General features: G+C 44.1%; 2 protein-coding genes across 2 annotated transcripts in view; both read left to right on the top strand.

Moving 5' to 3' along the window:
- The first annotated feature begins 369 nt into the window (after positions 1-369).
- On the top strand, positions 370-5,434 carry lig4 (ligase IV, DNA, ATP-dependent). Its single transcript, XM_029127723.3, has 3 exons — positions 370-883; positions 1,781-3,851; positions 4,144-5,434. Exons 2-3 carry the CDS (start codon positions 1,789-1,791, stop codon positions 4,811-4,813), a joined length of 2,733 nt encoding a protein of 910 aa, XP_028983556.1. The 5' UTR covers positions 370-883; positions 1,781-1,788; the 3' UTR covers positions 4,814-5,434.
- A 2,491-nt stretch (positions 5,435-7,925) lies between these two features.
- nalf1a (NALCN channel auxiliary factor 1a) overlaps positions 7,926-22,517 on the top strand; it is a 26,640-nt gene continuing 12,048 nt past the window's right edge. Inside the window, exon 1 of the mRNA XM_029127734.3 lies at positions 7,926-9,108. Coding sequence (XP_028983567.1) covers positions 8,422-9,108 — 687 coding nt within the window. The 5' untranslated portion in view covers positions 7,926-8,421. The remainder of the gene's footprint in view (positions 9,109-22,517) is intronic.

Raw genomic sequence — 22,517 nt, 5'->3', positions numbered from 1 at the left:
CGGTTCATGGTTCATTCTTTCCTCCTCATCTGTTCTGCATGTGAAAGAAACTGTAGCACCTGGAGGAAATGCATGGGACGATATGGAGATCATGCAAATTCAACACAGACAACCAAAACCCCAAACAAGAACATCTCTAAAACGAGGACACTGTTGAATAACATTTTAACTTTAAACGGGTCCCAAACTGTGTCGCCATCATAAAACTAATGGCAATAGCAATGGATACTGCATTAATTACTTGTAAACAAGGTATTGAATGACAGTGAAACTGTCACTCACATGGCATCCAGGCATATTACAAGGTAACTGTAGTGAGTGGAAACGCCTTCTTGTGGTTAATAAATATGCAGTCACGTGTTTCACTAACAGCTTGCTACTGACTTAATAGATAGTGAACAACCTTAAGTGAAAGCACCTCTTTAGCACTGCAGCATCTCATTGTCACCATCTACTGGTGAACAGATGAGGAGCAATTAGATGTTTAGAATTTATTTTCAAAAAGACTGATATAATCCAATTTTGAAGTAAAAATAAATCTATTTAAAGCACAAACACATTTCTATTAAAAATTGGCCTTTTCAAAAAACTAAATGGTTAGAAATGCAGCACAGTGGGAACGTGTGATCAAGATATTTACAACAGAGCGCATATTTTGCATAAACTACAGCCGAATTTAGCTTTTTTTTACATTAAATATACAATTTGTAGCGCCTTTGTGTGTGTTTGTTTATTAGACGCCAAGTTCCCACTTGGGAACAAAAGTCCTGCCGTTGTTTCCAGGGGGAACGTGTCGCACAGTTACTACAAGGAAGTGAACGACCCAAAATATGTAGTGCCTGTGTTGTTCGCTACCTTTTCTCCGGACGACACAGGGAACAAGGTAATTCCTACCTTTTATTTATCCTTTTGCTGTATCGCTAATGCGAACCGGGGAAGATGACCCTAGTCAACAGTACGTTTACAGCTTTGTTTCAAAATACGAGCAAAGTTGATTAACTTGCTGGCGGTGTGTGTCATATATCAAATTGATCTGTCTTAAAGGTAAACGTAACCACTGGTACACAGTTTATTTGTATGAATATGTCTGGAAAACACACAAACGACAAAACAACATCTTTTATTTTGAAGGGGTGCGGCCGGAGTTGTAGTTCTCTTGGCCGCAGTAAATGTTAGCGTTGGGAAGTAAATAAACGAGTCTATATAATAATGAGCCTAGGCTGCTTAAAGTTCCGTTTGACAGCTCGTTTCTTTATGTGGCTCTACAGTTTTATTGTGGTGACACGTCTAAACATGTTGACGTTTGACCGGTGTGGACTAATGACCTGCATCTGAATAATGGCCTCTGTTAATGTATAAACAAATAGCAATTATTTAGCCTCCTTCCACCTACAGGTTACAGATAATGGTCTAGTTTTGTAAATGAATCAGAACTGATGTATTGTTGTTCCTTTACAAACTGTAGACACAGTTAAGTGTTCTGCAAAAGTGATACAAAGCCTTCTGGCTCTCAATTTTATATAGTCACATATAACATCAGCAGGAAGGTAAAGACCTTTAATGTCGCTCATTTAGACACACGCTGAAGATGCTGCTCAGACATCACACTGCATCAAGCAGAGCAGCGGGTGATAGCTTGGCTACCACCCTCCTGCCTCCTGCCTTCTGCCTCCTGTACATACATCCAGTCCAGTCAAACTTAGCTGATAATTTAAAATATTATTTAAATTGTTTTTTCACCATTATTGGCCCGATTTTTTAATGTTGACGTGTGTTACAGATTTTATCATGGAGACGACCTCTGAAAGTGATTCTACGGCTGAGCGCTCTGTTGCAGCTCAGGTTCCTTTCCTCCACCTGTGTAACACTTTGGAGAAAATCCATAAATCCAAGCTTCGTCCAGAGAAATCCAAAATCCTTGGCGATTTCATTGAGTCATGGAGGAAGTTTCATTCCGCCCTCCACAAGGATGACCCTAAAACAACAGACTCTTTCTACCCAGCCATGCGCCTGATAGTTCCTTCTTTTGAACGCGAGCGCATGGCATACGGCATCAAGGAGAACATGCTGGCTAAACTTTACATCGATGTTTTGGGCCTCCCAAAGAACGGCCCAGAAGCCAATAAGCTGTTGAACTATCGAGCTCCAACCACATCGCAGGGAGAAGCTGGAGACTTTGCTGGCATGGCGTACTTCGTGCTAAAGAAGCGCTGCAGCAGCCAAGGCAACCTCAGCATCAAAGAGGTCAATGACTTTCTGGACTCAGTGGCCATTAATAATGCTAGCAAGAAGAAGGATCTCGTGAGGAAAAGTCTGCTGCATCTCATCACTCAGAGCTCAGCTCTCGAGCAAAAATGGCTAATCAGGATGATTCTGAAGGACATGAAGCTTCAGATCAGCAAAGAGACGGTTCTTCAAGTCTTCCATCCGGATGCAGCAGAGCTGTACAATGTCAACACAGATCTATGTAAAGTGTGCCAACAGCTCCACGACCCCTCTGTGTCTTTAAGTGAAGTGTCCATCGGTCTCTTCTCTGCATTCAAGCCGATGCTGGCAGCGGTGGCTAACATTCGTAACGTGGAGAAACAGATGGGAAACAGTGTCTTTTACATTGAGACCAAACTGGATGGGGAGCGTATTCAACTACACAAAGATGGAGACGTGTACAAGTACTTCAGTCGAAATGGTTTCGAGTACACACAGCAGTTCGGGGGTTCCCCACTGGAGGGCTCACTAACGCCTTACATCCATAATGTTTTCAAAAGCCACATTGTGAACTGTATCCTTGACGGCGAGATGATGGCATACAACCCGAGCACAGAGACCTTCATGCAGAAAGGGAGCAAGTTTGACATCAAGAGGCTGATGGATGACTCAGAGTTGCAGACGTGTTTCTGCGTGTTTGACGTGTTGCTAGTCAACGACCAGAAGTTTGGCAAGGTAACACTGAAGAAGCGCTATGACACCCTTCAGACCGTTTTCACCACAGTCAAGGGAAGAATGCATCTGGTGCCAAAAACAGAAGCCAGGACCATGCAAGAGGTTGTCAACTGCCTCAATGATGCCATTGACAAGAGAGAAGAAGGGATCATGGTGAAGGATCCTTTGTCCATTTACAAACCTGACAAGAGGGGTGAGGGATGGCTGAAAATAAAGCCGGAGTATGTTGACGGCTTGATGGATGAGCTTGACCTGCTGATTGTTGGTGGCTACTGGGGGAAAGGCAGGCGAGGTGGCATGATGTCCCATTTCTTATGTGCTGTTGCTGAAGCACCTAAACCCGGCGAGAAGCCTTCAGTGTTCCACACGCTCTGCCGCATCGGCTCAGGCTACACCATGAAGGAGTTGTATGACCTCGGGTTGAAGTTGGCAAAGCACTGGAAAGTCTACCGGAAAAATGACCCACCAGCCTCCATCCTGTGCGGGACAGAGAGGCCAGAGGTCTACATCGAACCCTGCAACTCCGTCATCATCCAGGTCAAGGCAGCTGAAATCGTAGGGAGCGATATGTATAAAACCAACTGCACCCTGAGGTTTCCCAGGATCGAGCGGATTCGCGACGACAAGGAGTGGCACCAGTGCATGACCCTGGCAGATCTGGATCAGTTCCGCAGCAAGGCGTCTGGGAAACTCGCCTCGCGCCACCTTCGCATCGATTCCGACGAACCGCAGAAGAAAAAGCGCAGGATGCCAGTCAAGCCCAAAAAGGTGGTGGGGGTTGTGGATCACTTCAAGCCCCAGGACCTCTCTGGAGTTCGCAAAGAGACCGATATGTTTGAGGACGTGGAGTTCTGCATCCTGAATGGGACCGAGAGCCACCCAAAGGCTGAGCTGGAAAAGGGCGTGGCCAGGTAAGACGACAAGCTGCCTGAAAGCATCATTATAGAAGAACATAAGGTTAGTGCTTTAAACGAAATGTTCTGCCACTTGGAGGCAGCGGAAACAAGCTGTGAACACAACACTACCATGTCCTCACTTATTCGCTTCATACATGAAATTAATTAGTAAACAGTCTTATTTGCCAAAATGTCATAGATGAAACGCGTAAGACTGAAAACTCATAGAACCAGGTCCTCTGTTAATGCGAAACTAGCGCTGATTGTATCTTTAATAAGGTGATGGCTGGTGTCCCTCCCTTTGTAGGTGTGGAGGTATTGTGGTGCAGAACCCAGGGCAGGACACCTACTGCGTGATCGCCGGCGTGGAGAACATGCGCGTGAAGAACCTGATTTCGTCCAACCAGCACGACGTGGTCTGGGCCTCCTGGCTGCTGGAATGCCTGGACCAGAAGGAGGTGGTGCCATGGCAACCTCGCCACATGATCCACATGTCGCCCTCCACCAGGGAGCACTTCGCCAAAGAGTACGACAGCTACGGCGACAGCTACTTCGTGGACACCACCGAGCTGCAGCTGCAGGAGGTGTTCGGGCGCATCGGCAGCGCCGACGTGCCGGCGGCGGTGGACGTCGGGCTGGTGGAGCAGCGCTACCACTGGGACGACCTTCCCACCAGCATGTTCAGACCCTTTAAGGTTTACATGGACAGATATGCCGATATAGGAGAGCCTAAGAGCGCCACACCCGGCACACCTCTGGACATCAGAGCACTGGAGTTTCGCTACCATGGAGGCACAGTGGTGCAGGAATTAGAGGAAGGGGTCTCTCATGTCATTATCGCAGAAGAAGCGAGACTTCTGGATTTGAGGACTCTGCGGCGCTGCTTTAGGAAGAAGTTCAAGATTGTTAGAGACTCATGGGTGACTGATTCAATCGAAGCAGGTTACCTGATGAATGACACTGACTACTTGGTTTAGAGAGGTTTCTGGTCACATACATAGGACAAAATGTTCTTTTAGCTTGTATTTTAATAGATTTTTGATGAGCAGATTAGTGATAGACTACACACTTTTATATAACAATAATGTCTCCAACAGGGAAAATGACCATTAGAGGTTAGATAAAATAAGTGCTTTAATTAAAACTACACTCTACTAACTTGTGATGTAGCTGTAATGCTGTTTTATAGCGTTGATCATTCTTGTGAAAAAAGAGTCAATTTTGTGAGGAAGAATTGTATTCCTATGCAAATATTGAGATATTTTGGGGGAAAACCAAGCTTTTCTGCCCCACTGAAACTGAGGTTTTATTTTAAACACACTATGAACATTTTGGCTGATGAGTCAATGAACTGATATAAAGTGATATTGCACCTTAATAAGTTATATGTGCTATTATACAGGTTGTAATTAAGGGTTTTACCTATAATTTCCTGTGTCTTATGTTTGATAACTCTAGAGCATGGCTTTCATGGCACTATTAAGTCCACAGACTTCATTGTACTAAAATGTTTTTTTGTTTTAGTAATATGTGCTTTTATCTCTGTTTAATTACGAATTTGAAAAACTGAATAAATATTTAGAATTTTAAAAATCCAAGGACAATGGGGTGACTATGGTTGTTAATTATCTGACTTGTGTCTGCATGTGGTGATTTGGCTCAGCTCTTCAGTGTGCTGGGCTTCACAGGGGTACATTAAAACTGGTTCCCTCAACAACGATGTCACCGTGTTTTTCAGTCTTCGTAAATGTCACCAAAGTGCCTCGGGACTCATTGGTATGTTCTAACCTTCATTACCGAGGCCTCTGGGGTGCAGGTAGCTGGCTGTGGCGTCCTGGGCATTGTTGTGTGTAAATGCCGCATGATTACATTTTCAAAGTAAGAGCAATGAGGTACATGTTCCCCATTCACGCACTGTGACATGTTGTGGAGTTCCCTGTAGGGTGTTTGAATCTAAAGGCAGTCTGGGCAGTTTGTGCACACTACTGTCAGAAAATACAAGTTTTATGCCCGTCCGTCAAAAATGTGACAAACGCACGAAGTTTGACAAACAATATCAGGTCTCAGTGCGCGCTCTGTAACCTGTCGCCCACTCTGGACTATTCCAGGTGGTGCAGACTGAGCGGGTGACTGACAGGCCTTAATTAGAGGTGCTCAATCAGTGCTGTTGTTCCTGAGTGAAGCTGTATCACCGCAGTAACTCCTAAAGTTCTGGAGCTGAAACCACAGGCGCTAGCACTGCAAGAATACCGTGTGCTAATGGGATAAATGCTCTAATTAGGCTGGCAGGAGCTATTGGACAGATTGAAGATATGGGACCGGCGAGCACGCTGGACCCAGCCGGAAACAAATGGTTTGGAAGTGGCCGCTGGACAACCAGCATCTGCTTGCACTCCGATGAAATAAATGAGCTCCTGTAGAGACCAAACACAGGCTTGTGGCTGCAGGGAAGGTTTGTCTGGAGCAATTAGCACAGCCCAACCTCAGTGAAGAAATTCAATAAGAAACACCAGCAAAGCAAAGTCCATTTAGTAGCTCATAAATAAGTAGTCATAACGTTCACAAGTGAATAAAATCATCCAACATTCAGGTAAAACATCCAGTCAGCTATGTAGGAATAATTTTAGTGTCAAGTCATAATTAATATCACATCTACGACCAACTCCAGTTTATCTGTACAGAGTATCATCATTTAGCGCAATAATAAAAGCTGTTTCACAAGATCTTTCCACAATGTGCTTCCACTGCAGAGGATCACTCAGACCACCTGAGCAAATCACAAAGCATTAAAAGCAGTTTGTGGCTGTTCACCATGAATGCAACAGAGCCACTGGGTGTGGAGTATTCTAACTATGAAGTCATACATTAAGATGAACTGAAGAGATTAACACATTAGTGCGATTCAAAATGTGCTTTCCTTAGTCCGTTTAAAACCTTGTATCTTTTTCCCGTGCTGTTCCTTATTATTATTATCTACTTTGCCTGTTTCAGAATTACAAGTAACAAAAACACAAATAAAAAGGCATAATTTGTGTATTTGTTCTTCACATTTAGTATACACTCCCACTCTTTACTGTAGTACACAGGCTGGTTCAAAACATTTATGGTGTGCTAAAATCTGCTAAAGTTTTTTTCAATGGACCAGTGATCAGGAAAACACATCTCTCACAAAGAACGGTTAAATCACTGTGAGTAATAGAATCAATAGTTGATTTGATTATATAAGTCAGAATGCACACACCATCCAGGTGAGCACCAACCTGGGTGACTCCTCCAATGTCAAGGAAACACAGGGCAGACTAAAACAAGCATGCTAGAGCACGTCTTCAAAATAAAAGTCAGCACAGACATTACCTAATCACAGCATTTTATTTATTCAATTGGACATTATATTGTAGCCTGCAGCTGTCTGATTTCAACTGTTCTATTGTTGTACGGATCTAACCAGTTGGAATAATTTTCATTTTAAAACTAGCGCCAACATTTTAATTCTGAAGACACAACAACAACATGTGTGGTAACAGTTCAGCAGAGCCTCCGACTTAACGCAGCTTTGTGCCATGAAATGTGGCGACTGCGAAGCGCGCACATAACGTCAGCGCCGGAGACGTTTTGCCAAGTGAACAGAGGGAAGCGCCAAACACCGGATGTTTTCTTCAAAATAAAACTCAAGGCACGTTTACCTGTACAACATACTGCGCCGTGTTTGTACACGGCTACGGATTTATGCGTCTTAATGGAATAAACAAGAAAAATGTGAAAAGGTAAAAGAAAAAAACTCAAAATGGCTTACAGGATTATGTTGCCAATATAAGAGATTAACACAAAGTCAAAATTCAAGTACAAGTGACACAAGTGCAACATTTGAACTATTCAAAAAACTATTCATGAGATGGACTTTATAAATAACCTGGATAGCTTTTTAACAGAGGAAAGGGAAACCGTAGCCAGAGAAACACTTGCAGATTACAGCCAGAAGAGCAGTCACTTCACTGAACAGCAGAAACCCTTTGGTGACCTTTATTGTGAAGGCTAGGGTCGGAAGTGCAGCTCGTTAATGCTGCGGGCTTCCTCCGAACGCACACCGTCTCCTGGCGAACATGGCGGCAACTTGATAACGGCAGCGAGATGAAGACGGCGAGGGCTTGAAAAAGAAAAGAGGTCTGTTACAGGCTGAAGGCCTATCCGCCGACACAAAGGCAGCACAGCTTCGCCATGTTGGAAGAGGACAGCGCCACTGGCCCTGCGCGAGCGGGGAAGACGTAAAGGCGTCGCTGAGCGTTTCTAAAAACGGAGTCGAGGCTGCGCAGAGGAGCGGAGCGGAGCGGCGCGGCGCGGGGCTCGGGGCGGACGGCGAGGACAGCGGCTTCACCGGTCAGCCATGGAGAATGCGGCCCGAGGTCGCCAGCGTCTAGTTTCCCACCGGGCCCGCGCTCCTTTTAATGGGAATACCCGCTGATCGCAAAGGCAAGCCGGGACAACCGACCGCCCGACACCGGAGGGGAGGGAAGCGCGAAGCGGACCCCACGTCAATGACTGTTGCGGCAGAGGAGCCCCCACGGTGGAGTCGGCCGGTTCCCAAAATATGACCAGGGGTGCTGGGACGTGTTGGCAGCAAGAAGATGACGACGGCTTCCAAATCTGGCTAGAGCCCCCCCGCGACAACCAAAAGCCATTCACCGACTCAGAGAGGGCGCAGAGATGGCGACTGTCCTTGGCATCCCTCTTGTTCCTCACCATCCTCCTCTCTGATCACCTGTGGTTCTGCGCCGAGGCCAAACTGCCCCGAACCCTGGACAAGTTCGCATCCTCCCACCTCCCGTCACCCCAGACCCACTCAGCACACAGCAGCCTCAGAGAAACCCCAGATGATATTTTTATAGAGAACTCCACCAAACCCTTGTGGGCGCTTGAAACTTGCCACCGGGATAGTTTATCTAAGAACTGCTTTGCTTTCGCGGATGCCGACGATTTGTGCAGGGGCCTTTCCGACAGAGAGGGGCCGCGGGCTGTAAATATGAGCGATTTGTACCTCTCCTTTTGTAACTCCTACTCGCTGCTGGATTTGCTCAACGGCTCGACGAGTCCGGACAATTTGAACTGCAGCCTCGACGTGCTCGGCGACGGCGACACGAGCAGATGCAGCCGGTGCGTGCAGGCGTACCAGCACTACGACCAGCACGCCCAGGAAAAATACGAGGACTTTGAGCTCCTGTCTCAGAAATATGAGCCCGGGGCATATTCGGTGAGGACGTGCATGGAGCAGTGCAAGGTAGGCTGCAAAAAAAAAGGGGTGGGGGGGTGGGGGGCGGTTGTGGTGGCCATCTGTTGATTAGAGCCCGGATTGATGCCAGTTTTGGTCCTCCTCCTCCTGTCGCCATGGAGACGGGTGACAGATTCAAGGAGACTCCCGGCTCGGGGCCTCATGTTCATTCATCTCCTCGCCGTGTTTAGGCCCCGTGCTAATGTGCAGATGGAGGCCCCGCTAGTGTTTGCTCAGCATCACCACCCAGACCCGCGTCTCCCTCTGCCCCGCATCAGCCCTCGCTCGCTTCTTTGACATTGAAGCGCGCGCGCGACGCACAGCGCCGCCTCGGCGCGGCTCAGCGTTCGGCCGATCAGCCGTCGATAACTTTGACTGGATGGTTAGAATAGCTCGGCTTTTCGCCGCCGGGCGCTTATAACACGAGCAGCTGTTGGCCGGTGGATACAACCGTGGGAGCCCGTGTGTGCTGTCGCAGTCCGCCAGGTGTTCATCATGGCCGCCCACTTCATATCGAGAGCGTTTCATTAAAGTCAAGAGGTGGTTTCCCTGCCTAATGTGGCAGAAGGGTTTTTTTTTTTTACCGCTTACACTCGTGTTTGCTCATCGCCGGGCAACGGGCCTCGCCTCCGTCAGCTAGGCCCGGGCTCCCTCCGTGTTTACCTCCACGCTTTAGCGCCGAGCCGCGCCGTGGAGCTGTCCGCGGTGCTGAATGACGCGCCCCGGCTCCATTCACAGAAGCCCCGGCCAATCCCAGATGGCCTCCATTCACCCGAGCAGCCGCAGCAGCAGCAGCAGAGACAACACGCGCAGGCGACAAAAACACGAAGTCTAACCAGGCCATCTGCCCGCTTACACAAGACCAGGGCGTTTAGATGTGCTCAAATGTCGAGGAGGTAAAACACTAAACGGCCAAACGCCCTGTTGCGTCCTTTAATGCTCCCACTCTTAGCTATAGAAACTCTCAGTCTGTGTTTTACACAAACACTTTTCAGAGTCTTATTCCCACCTGGTCAGAAAAGACCTCGGAGTGATTTTCACCAAATGACATTTAACAATCTTTCAAGAAAAACATCAGTGTTGACTGTAAATGACAGTAATTACAGTTGCGGCACCACTTGATATTTATTTCTCACTAATCACCAGGGCTCATGTTTAACCTCCCAATTTCAGAAGCTCTAAAAGAGTCTTAGCTGCTGCCTCAGAGTTTGACCTACTCCATCAGCCACTGTAGGACTGGGTCAACGTACACGTGTATCACATTCTTTGTTTTGCCACCAGTGAACTGAAGCCCCAACTCTTGATTTCATGTTTCATCTAGTGCCAGTCTCAGGCCACGGTTCGGCCTCCTCTCTGACTTCACCTCTTGGCATTTGGAGGGAAAATAGTCATTTAGTCAAGCTGCTAATTTCTTCCACTGCAACCCTTTCCTATCACCTCTGTGATTATAGGTTTGCTCCAGTTCAGCACACGGGGTGTGAAGCATTACAGAGAGCCCAGCGTGACTCAAACGATAATGTCGAGCTCTCGTTGAGTTAATGGCTACCTGCCTTGGAGAAGCCTGGCAGGGCAAGTCAGACAGATACATATGTAAACAAATTTACCATCCACAATGAGCTGGTGAGGGTGAAAACGTTAAACACTCTGCTGCCTCACTGTCTCACTGCAGCAATTAGCGGCAGGTAAAGCCTGTGTTTTCCCGAACGAGGAGCTCTGACATTCTGAGTGCGGGCGTTTGACATGGAGAGCGTCGTCTGTTGTGCAGGAGTGGCTCTGGTGGTCTGCAGGTGGTGCTTTGATTCCTCTAGCCTGAGGTGAAAACATCACACCGTGGACACGGTCCGTGTGCTGCTCCTCACAATGGGATCCCCCGTCATCTGACGGTGTGAAGCCCACCATTCACCCTGACGGCAGGACCGGGCTCTAACCCTTTAAATGTTAGACGCCGACCTGAAAGCAACATTATTATGGTTTTATTTTATTCGCTTTGCTTGATGTGAATGAAAATGTCAGACTAGTAGTTTCACCAGGCTCTTTAGGAGAGCCTGCTGGCAGTAGAGAAGTGTTAGCTAACAGAGGCCTGGGGTCACAGGCACATTACTTAATGTAGGCTTTCCCTCCTGTGACACCAAGAAATCTCCTATACATAAATATGCTCAAAATAAAAACACAGTTGATGCTCAGATCTATCATATTTATGCAGGGGTACTACAGGTTAACATCGAAGACATTAACATGAATTCATTTATGGTCTTGACTGTGATTTAGTGCGAATGCATTTATTAGAATTAGAAAAATGCATGTGCTCAAACTAGTTTACCTCCCATTTCAAATGGGTGAATAGAAGGAAGCGGTTTGTCTGGATGATTTCACTCACCATAAGCACGTATTATGGTGTTATATATTTGATGTAAATGCACTGAAGCTCCCCTGAAGGTCTTTTAAATCTAAATAATAAATAGTGTTTTGCTGTTGTTAGGCCGTGACTAATGATAACTTTACTTATCAATAAATCCGTCCACGACCACCCTTATAAACTATTAATTGTTTGTTCTAAAATGTCAGTAAAGAATGAAAAATGTACAGTCCTCTTTTTCTGACCAGCAGACGAAAAAAAAGAAGAAACTAAGTATTTAAAATTGACCAGCGCTAAAGCCAGCAGAGTTCTTACATTTAGAGTGATACAGGAAAGTAAAACATAGAAAGCAAATCAAGCTTGAACTTATTTGTTTTAGCTTTATCTCAGATTCAATTTTTCAATCAATTTCCCTCAACAATCATTGATTTTTGCAGCCGTTGAGGATTTTTATTTTTTTATTTGCCAATACCTTTAGAATGTTGTATTCATCGTTGACTTATTGTCACAGACTGAGGCTGCGTATTGAAAAGCATGTGGCCATAAAGATTTGTGTCATGGCACGAAGTTCAGTATATTGTGATATAGTGCAATACTGCAGCTATATTGCAATTTTGGACTACTGGACTTTACCACCACAGTGTGCATATGAACAAAAATCAGTCATTAGTGTTTCAGTATCACACAATGCAATCACATCAGCCCAATGCATCATATTGACTTACTATTGTACTTTCCTCTAAATTACTTGCCCAAAAAAACCCTGAAAAGAATAAATGCGACGTGTTAAAGTTCCGCTACAACTCTTGCCATTTAAACTCCCGTCCTTCTCGTACTACATCACTGCTGTGGTGAATTATTTCTCCACAATCCCTGACAAGCCTGTGCATAAATCCATCTCCTCCCCGAGCCTCCAGGTCCGGCTCAGCGTCTAATCTTAGCCGGTGTTGTGTGTGGATGGAAAGGAGGACATCATCCACAGCATCCTCCCTATTTAGAGCCTTGTCTACCGCACACATCTGCATTGATCTGAGCTGTTTTCTAACCAGAGGGATGGGTGGCAGTGATACCAAGCTGCTGATCCTTATTGATTCGCACTGAGCCTTGCTTGTTCACTTGTCCTTCATTTGATAGTGGGCAGTTCCTCTGACTGAAATAGGGCAACGCCAGAGCTCAGTGAAGACATCATGTCACTATACGAACATGTTTGATTGTGTCATAAGGCCTGGGAGTAAGTATGTATCTATTCATCCATTCTCTCCACACCTTTATATGCACACTTGTAAAGTTACGTCCACCTGTAAAGTCCAATTCAACCCAGCACAGCTACTCCGCCATTAATTCTGCTTTTACAAGGCTATAATTTCTCAGTTTTGAAGTTGACGCTGTCAGAAAGCTGATGTTTTGTATTACCGAGGTCACGGTGGGTTCTGCATTATGAATGAGGGGGACAAAACGTTAGGACCACCTCTTCACGTAATGCTCTCCATTACATCACCTGCTCAGACTGATACATGTACATCTGTGTAAATGGCATAATGGCATGCTGCGTTGGATTGAATTAGACCAGACAGGCTCACCTAACAAAGTGGCAACTGGGTGTATATCACATTGCATTAGCATTGTGAGAATGCTCACAGCGCGGCATGACTACACACAATTATTATAATTTGAATGAGAATGTTCTGTATGGGCTATTCCAAACTACTCCTTATGACAGGCAAAAGTGCGTTGTAATATCCGGTTTACAGCGATAAAAAGGCCAGACAGACCCAATTACAACATTAATTGGTTATTAAATTCATAATTTACTTTGTCAACTAAATAGATAAATTGACTTAAGACCCCTGCGAGGCTCAGGATGTTGTCAGCAGTCACGCTTCTGTCCTAGCATTAATGATTTTATAATTTCATTACCTGTTGAAAGTACACACAATCTAATGTTGTCTAATAACAAGGCTAATGTTCTACACTTTAGCTTCAGGTCGAGGATTTTCAGATTCTTCTCAGCTTTGTGTTGTGCTTTAATGCCTTTTTGCTTATTGTTTCAGTTTTTCCAGCCCACGAAAAAAAAAATGGAATTACTAACAACATAGAAAAACAGAGCTAAAAGGAAATGACAACACAATGAATACTTGTTCCTGTTGCTATAATAAATAAATGTGTTTATATGTACACATATTTAATGAAATATGGAATGCCAGTAATCTAGAACATTGCAAATCACCATAAGGCACAAGCTGGAAGCAGACAGCTTGCAAAAAATATCTTAGAGTTGCAGATTAACTTTCAGTTAAAATGTTCCAAAATCGTCTTGGATTAAAAAGGGCTTATCTAAAAACTAAAGACACTCAGTCAAACAGCAACAAATGCACAGCACCGTGTCTGAGGAACTCGCTTTATAACAGGAGTCAAGGTACGGTCGTGCTGAGGATTTCCCTCTGTCACGCGTCGACGTGGCTCTTTTGGTTCACGGATGCTGTGTTTTCAGCACTCATGTTGCCATGTAGGAGGTTCTGTGGGACCAGTGGCACCCAACACCCCCAAATCTAGCCCTCATCTTAACATGGCTTATCTCATCTCCATAAATATCTTGTGCTGCTTTTAATTGCTGCTGCTGGTAGCCTTGTATTCGCTATTTAAATTAGCAGACTCTACAGTGTGTGTGTACACTATTGTGTCTAACGTGTGCAATAATAAAAGACCGATTGTTGCAGTGCATCGCATTCTTCGGCCACCGAAGCCGCACGTGGAGGCGCTCACATGTGATTTCCGCCATTGTGTCGTCTTGTGGCGGTTGTGAACGCTGACCTTGGAGGGGTTTTGTCCCTTCAAGATGCCTGGCCCACTCCATGGCAGGCGTTTTATGAATGGGAAGATCCCTGAGCGGCATGCTAATGAGGCGGAAAGAGCAGAGAGGGGAGGCTAGCTGCTGCAGTGCACGGCAGGGCTTCCATATTGTTTTAACGGCGGACCGCTGCACAGAGAGCAGATCAGATAGAACGCATCAGCGAGCTCGGAGTAAGAGGAAACCAGCACCGGGCAGAATGGGTTAAAGCATTACCCAATTAACAGGCCTCATTTAACCTCTGTGGCATTTCCATTATGGATGACATGTGGAGTCGTTTCTCTGACACACAGTAATGTTGTCAGTCAGAGGTGAAGTTATTACAGCTTCACCAGGAATGATTCCATTTGGGAAACTAGATTTGTTTTGTGATTTGGTTTGAAAAGAAAAATCAAAATAACACTGGTTTTCTAATGAGCCATTTGATTTCCGACTACACTGGCTTGATGATAGTTCGATCAATCACTTCAGCCCAAAATGAAATGATCATCAATGCCTGGTCTGGGCTAAATGGGGAGAGTCTTCTTTAAAGTGTGGGGGGGATATTGAGACACAGTATTTGCAATATATCTCAATTTAGTGTGTGAACCTCTGTCTCATCATGCACTATAATTCCAACACTCTTTACTGTGTAAAGAAAACCCCATGCATGCACTCCCACAGGAAATGCACAGAGCCTCGAGACATGCATCACATTCAGTTCCCAGGCTGTTCCACTGTTTATGCAGCTATGGAACAACTACATTTTAATTATAGTAATGCCAGTCATTTGCTTTGTAAGTGTTTACCTGTGAAATGTCCATGGGTCATAAAAATGCTTGCATCAACAATCATAACATGAATTTGTTTAACAGTCCCTTGTCTGCAGAATGGATTATTTCCTCACACGGGGCGATTTAAACTGGAATACTATCCAGTGTGCTTCACTGAATTGTAGTAAAACACTAGGAAAAATAAAAGGAACGTGAAAAATTTGATTTTAACATTAGGATTAGTGCCCTGAAGAAAAACCCATGTAGTGCCGTCGCTAAGAAAAACTAAGGAATGTCCTGCTGCTGCCTTCACATGATCACATGTAATTCCTCATCAATTGGCTTCATTACCATGATCAGATTTTCACCTTACTGCCCAGTTTGTTTATTTTCTCCAGTCATACGCCTCCAAAGGCCTTTTTCAAACGGCGTCCACGTGCATACAGTACAGCGGGCTAGCTAAAAAGTTGCCTCTCGGTTAAGCTCTGTGCGGCCATTAGGATGATTGAGGATGAGGTCTGACCTGGTAAGTGAATTGTCAGCCACTGGACATGGGTTTTGTTTATGCGAGCGCTGTTCTTTGCAGTCGTTCTTGTAGTTTCTTCCATTAAATACATAAGTGCATGACGTATGCTGCCATCCTACGCGGCAAGTTTAAATGGATGTATATTCTACAGCACTGCCAGCATTTAGATACAGCATTGAAAAATGTTTTCAATGCCTCCTGCTGCGTCCTGCACATGCAGTAGCGCCATCCGTAACAAAGACGGCAGCGGTTTTCATTCAGTATAGGCAGATTAACTGGCTGCAGTGTTAACTTACATCATCTGCCTCATGTGCCCTGAAGTGCGGCATGTTTGATAAGAACTGACACCGAAAGACAAACGGAAGAAGTCGGCTAAGCGCAGGCACAGCTGCTGCCTGTTTTGTTAAGCGTTTGCTCCTGGCGGTGACTGTTCACAAGGTTAGGTCAACTACTGTGCTAATTGCTAGCGTCAACGTAACGCTATGACAATAAAATTCTGAACTCGAAAATTCAGTGAAGTGATTATATACAAAGTGATAATACACACACACATGCTAAAACATGCTAACGCCGCATAACTAAAAATAGGAGCCAATCTATTTCCACATTTGGTGCCTTTGCTTATCAAAAGCAGGAAAATAAAGTTACTTCTCAGTTTGTTTAAATAGTACAGTACTTCATAGTTCATATTTTAATATCCTTAAATCCAGTTCTATACTCAAAGTGTCTAATTGCACTTTGTTATGAATCATTTATTCTTTTAGATGAACTGTAACAAAGAGTAGGAAACTCCAGTACACGCATTAAAGTACACAATACCATGAGGCACACTAAATAGCAACTGTCTGTTGATGACTTTGAATGGTGATGGAACTCGTAGAGTTGTGGTGTTTTGCTGGCAGGAACGAGTTCACGCACAGGTCATCTGGTGCTTACTGCGGTCTTGTTGGTTGTGGTTCTGCATCAGAAACAAATCCTCTCTCATTCCATATGGCCACATGCTCACATGATCACACTTTTACTTACAAATGCTTTTAAGGTCACACAGTGTAAATCACGACCATATGAAAAGGTGTCTCGCGATCTTGCCGGTCAAAGGCGCTGAGGTTCAGCTTGGTCCTGAGTGTGTGGTATGCATCACGTGGCCTTTTATCTTTATGATGTAAACGGGTTTCAGGACCTACACACGATGCTGAAAATCCAAAATAAACATCACTGCAATTGTTTGGTTTTACTTGTTTACTATGTGAGACCAACAGAAAAAGACGGTAGTAAAAAAAAGTCAAAAGTTTTTTTTATCTGCCACTCTTCTAAACAGCATAGCTTTATTTCTGTGGTGTGTCAATGTGAAACAGCTTAAAGAGTGAAACCAGTAAAAAAAAAAGACACAGAAGTGTCTATTTAGAAGATTCTAGAAGATATTTCTACTGTAGCTAGTTGGTCTGTTCTGTTGTGGTATCACACAGCGATGAAGGAAACGTGAATATTAGTCCTCCTTCCTGCAGGAGGGAAATTACACCATGTTGCATCCTTAATGTGATGAATGCAGTACAGACACAATTGTTTTGAGACTAAACCAGAACCAGAATATAGAAAGAAATCCCGTCTACCCCCAGACTTCACTGGAGACAGAGCAGGTACTGTATGGAAGTATGTGTCAAACGGCTCCTGAGGTGCTGAAAGGGCAGCTAGCAAGCAAACAAAAATAGCTCCGCAGGAAAAAGATAAATCAGGAGCACATCAGTCACTGGTAATAAATTCTGAACATATAAACAGCAGGAGATTTGTGTGATTTAAGCAGCTGTCTGCTGAGCGCTCACTTCACTAAGCACTCCACAGCAAACATCAGTCAGCTGGGACCAGCAGCGGCCGCCCCGGCAGGATAAGCAGGTCTGAAAACCCTGTGGGTTATTGAACCTGTATCTGTCTCTGTCTCTGGTAACTCATTGTGTGGTTAACGGTGATCTGCCCAGGAGAACTGCTTCATTTAGTATAACAAGAACCTGGTCCACCCACCGCCCTCCCCTCCGAATCCCCCCGTCTGATCTGACGAGCGGCCGCCCGAGCCCTTTCTCTAGTCTCTTCACCAGCGTTCGGCTTTGTTGCCACAGTAGATGTTAACCGGGAGCGCTCGCCGCCCAACCTGATCTCGCTCCTAATGCTCCATCAGTGCAACTGCTCCAATATGGCCCAGGGACGCGAAGGCTTCTCAAGGCCGCCCTGTTGACGGCAGAGACGGCGGGAGGAGGGGGCGTCTCATCGCAGCGGCCTGTGTCAGGTTCATGGTGTGGGTGGAAAGGGAGGCCTCGTGGCTGTTGAACTCACATTCTGTCTTTTTTTACTGTAACTGTACTAACACGTGACATTAGTGTGTTCATGGCGCCGTATCCTTCATCCAGGGGGTGGGAGGACAGTGACAAATAGTTGGAGCATTAATATGTTGTGCCTATAATACACAGGACCATGAGGGCAATAATATTGTAGACATCATAGTGGGCCTGTACAGTAGGGGTGGCTGATTGACTTTTCATTCTAACGTGTGGTAAATGCTGTTTAAAGCCAAGCAAATGCAGGCAGTGATACGAACAAGAAGCCTGGACCTCACCAAAAAGTTGTTTTGCAAACCTACTTTACCCTAAATCTGGATCCCTCCTTGTGAAATGGCATCATTACAGATCAGCTTTTCAGCATGCTGGTGTTTTTTAGGCTAATGTGACAAATGTTACAGCTCAAGCAAAGAAGTCATCATGTAGCCTCTCTATACAGTATTGTTATCATCACAACATTGACAGGATGATTGCACGTTTTAATGAATTATCATGATGTGTCATAGACAATATGACATTATACCACTCTACAGCAACAGTATTGGCATAATAGCAGCCCTGTTTTTCCATGCATAATAACACATATGCGTACGATGAAGATGGTAAACATAGATACTAATTGTCAGCAAGTCTGATTATGCCACTGCGAGTTAACAAGCAGAGCCACAACATAATCTCACATAGCTGCTATACGATGAGGTGAGTAGACAAATATTTCACTTACCAAGTTTTACCGGTGTGGCATACCTCTCTGCTCCGGCTTGTGCTGTCTCGCTGTTCATGTTGGACTTATCTAAAATTGGAAAAAAAAACATTTAGTACCATTTTCAGTAAAAGCCATTTAACCTCACATGAGATACACATTTTACTGTACCAGCATTTTTACTACAAGCGGTAGTTGCGACTAGATTTATATATATATAATTATTAGTTATAACTAATCAGTCTCATTTGTGTAGTTCTTATAAAAGTAGGAATTCATAACTTCTGGTGCTACTCATCAGTTGCTGATTATCCGTTTAGGTTTGCGATAAACGAAGTTCAGATTGTACTTTCCAATGAAGTACCTTTCCTTTGTTATTGTTTACAGCGAAACTATCTTTTCTGGGGCCCTAACCTACATGGGTACATAGCAGCGTTACACACCAACTGCAGTCTTCACCACAGTTATCTGCCCTCCATCACTCACGCGCTGACCTCTCAGACTCTCACTCCCCGTCAGACTAATAAATCCGTACACTGATTGCTCCCTCTCCCCTCAGGCTGATCATTCCTCCTCATTCCCCCTGTGCCATTACCGCCAACACTCGGCTGATAATGATCATCATTTACAGTATTTACCTTGACAATGATCGTAAGTGACGTCATTAACCTCATGTGTTATTTTCTGGCTACATCAAAATCGAAATGTGTTAGCACAGTCACAGAGCTCTGAAGATTTGATTTATTTCTCCTGAAAACACAATTTTTGCTGGTTGTAGTTTAAAAAGATGTTGAGATGGTGAATGTTTCAATACTGGTGTTGAAACACAAAATATCTGCAGTTCTACTATAAAATGAAATTCACAGTTGTTTCTTGGCTGAGTTAAAATGGGAACATTTTGTAGCAGATATGTTTAACTTTTCATTAGAGGGTTATTTAGTCAAAATGTGCTTTTGTCTCAATACAATTGAATATGCACAGTACAATATAATAAACCTTTTCCTCTCTGCTGGAGCTTTCCTCTCTTGCTTTTGCTTTTGTCGGCTTTGATTCTCTCTACACATCTGTAGGAGCTTGAGAAATGCCTCCAGATGTGTCTGCTGTAACTTGTCACTGTATAAAAAATGTATTTGAATGCATTAAATTTAATTTGTGCCAATGTCCTCTTTCATTGTAAAGCAGAAAATGAATTAAAACATAAATGAGAAGCAATGGGTTAGCATGATTTAATAAAGACATTATAGGACTATAGTAAAACCTAAACATGGTACCAGCCACCAGAACTTTAAAATACACATCCTCAATACTATGCCCCCACATGTTTACTATAGCAAACTCCATGTGCTGTAGCTTTTAACAGAAGCCTAGCTAGCTGCTAGTTAGCTTACCCGTTAGGTGCTCCGTCGGCTATTTAGCCCCACCTCTGCTGATATCGTGCAGGCGTAAATACTCCCCATCTGTCCAGACAGGTCAGTGTGCTGCATCTTAAAGTAGGTGGACAACACAAAAGTCCATTTTCTTTTTATTTCTTCTCCACATTAAGTTTTATTGGTGGTTTGCAAATGACAAAAAGTCCATTTTTAATACAGACATGTTTAAAACGCGGCCTTTTTCTTCTTGTTGATCACCGCATGACTGTTGACTCACTCTAGCGGCCAGGTGAGCTATTGGCCAGAGGGGCTGCTTCTTCACTAATGTAAAAAGGAATTGCTGAACTAAAGTGCACTTTCTTAAAAAATATAAAAATATTAAAAAATTAAATTCTATTACTGAAAACTATAAAAAAAAACACATTACGCTTTTAATTCACTGAGTTTATTTCCCAGTTAATGTATCATGTTAATTTTCTAATAAAACTGACTGTTACATGAGAAAACACTGTTTAAAATAAAATTATGAAGTAACTTTACTTTGGTACTTTAAGTAAAATCTAATACTTTACTGTACTTTCTGAGCATTGGGTTTGTGTATTTTTAGACTATTAAGTACAGTGTATTGTGTATTATAAATATTTTTACTGCTATATACCTTTAATATATATCTTTATTCTCCTACCTTAGTATTTGTAACTTGATTAAGGATCTACACGGTTTTGCTCCGTTTCCACTGGGTTTACACAGATGTGTGTACTACTACCTGAGTGCGTCTCAGGCTGAGGTTAAGCATCCTGGAGTCAGCAGCAGTAGAGGAGGCAGAGCCACATTGACCTATTCATCTGTGTCCCCGAGGCCTGACCCGGCTGAAAATGAATTCTTTAAACCTTCAGGAGAAGAGCGCTGCAGAGCTGGCGTGGAGCCAACAGGGATCCTGTGACCAGACGACGGCTTAATCTACTCAACATGAAACCAAACCTGGGAATCAACCTCTTATCTAGCTGTAAACAGCTTTATTTCCCTCAGCAGATAACATTTTTACAAGCTATTTCTAGATCCAGCTGATTCTCCTGTGCCTGGGTACTACAGCAGGCTGGATACAAATCTGCCATACATGTTCACGGTCATGTTTTCCCAGAACTGGTTTCACAAAACACAGTTCAGGGAATCGCTTGTCCTCGCAGGTGAATCCAGTGTTGTGGGCATTTAGACTCAGCCGACACAATAGTTTGACATTAAGAAAGATTTCTTTGAGTATGTCAGGCAGACCTTCAACATCCCAGAATGCTGTGTGCTCTGTAGAACATTTCCAGTTAAGACATACAGGGTTTCTGGAAGCGCCTGGAAACCTGTCAATACGATTGACAGATCACTAATCAAGGCCTCTGTTTACTCGGTTCACCTTTTGTTCTTTCAGGTGGATGCTTCTGAGAAATGGAAGCATTTCTTTTTTTTGCATTATAAATATTTATGTCTAACATTTAGCACAAATTTGACTTGACTTGAGTGGTCCTATATGAACCTTAACCTATGGAAATAAACATTTTTGAATTACACAGTCAGTCAATTACTCAAAACTAAAGTTCAATGAGTTAAATATTTTCTATTTAGGCAGAACCACAGAAATCCGTAAAAGTCTAAATATATTAAAAACTTTTTATTTGAGAGCATGTTGCAGGCCGCTAAAACTGTTACTGTTAGTGATTCTGTTAGTGACAAATAACAAACAAAAGTCTTATGGCGCATTGTAGGTTTACAGGTGTGTATGCGATCAGTGAGTGTCGAGACACTTACCTGTCAGTTAGTTTCCATTTGCTGAAATCAGCTTATTTCAGGAGTTTGACCCTAGTGCACGTAGCTTGTCTACGTCACACACCTACATCCCCGTTTGCCAACAGTAAAAGGGTGTATTGGTGCTGGTAGATGGACCGGTCATGGGTAGGTTTAGCGGTGTAGTGGTTAACACTGGCTTCACAGGCCTGGGGCCGCCCAGGTGCCTTTCTCTGTGGACTTTGCATGTTCTCCCTGTGTTTGCGTGGGTTTTTCCCAGGAGCCGGAGAAAGTGTGGGTGTGAGAGTGAGTGGTTGTCTGTCTGCATAGTGACGGTCTGGCGAGCTGTCGCACAAATGACCCGCCGACCCTTATGAGGAGAGAGTGTGAGTGATAAAAAATTAAATAGGTTTTCAGCTCTAGGTTGGTTCTGGTGGGAAACTAACTTAGGCTGGTTTGCTTGTAGTTGCATAGATTGCTGACTAATGCTAAGTTTGAAGCTGCCCAGTGTAACAGATGGTCCTAATACTGTGGAGCATACTAATTATTTTTTCATTTACCACATTTTAGACAGTGTTTGATTGAGTTGTTTCAATAAATATTGTTCTAAGTTGTTAACGAAAATAGTATGAATGAGTCAAACAGGGTTCTCTAACCTACACCCCATTAGTGCACGGTCCACGTATCCTCTAATGCTCGTTTTCCAAGACAGCCCGTGTTGGTTGCAGATGAGCGAGTGAGCAAAACACAAGGGTTGCACTGA

Source organism: Betta splendens, chromosome 2, assembly GCF_900634795.4.
Source record: "Betta splendens chromosome 2, fBetSpl5.4, whole genome shotgun sequence".
Classification (NCBI taxonomy): Eukaryota; Metazoa; Chordata; class Actinopteri; order Anabantiformes; family Osphronemidae; genus Betta; species Betta splendens.
This window is presented reverse-complemented; position numbering and strand designations above follow the sequence as displayed.

Bases quoted from the DNA above. Each gene is read 5' to 3' on its own strand.
- lig4 (XM_029127723.3), top strand. From the start codon at position 1,789: ATGGAGACGACCTCTGAAAGTGATTCTACGGCTGAGCGCTCTGTTGCA. The intron at 3,852-4,143 runs GTAAGACGACAA...CTCCCTTTGTAG, and splicing joins CTGGAAAAGGGCGTGGCCAG to GTGTGGAGGTATTGTGGTGC.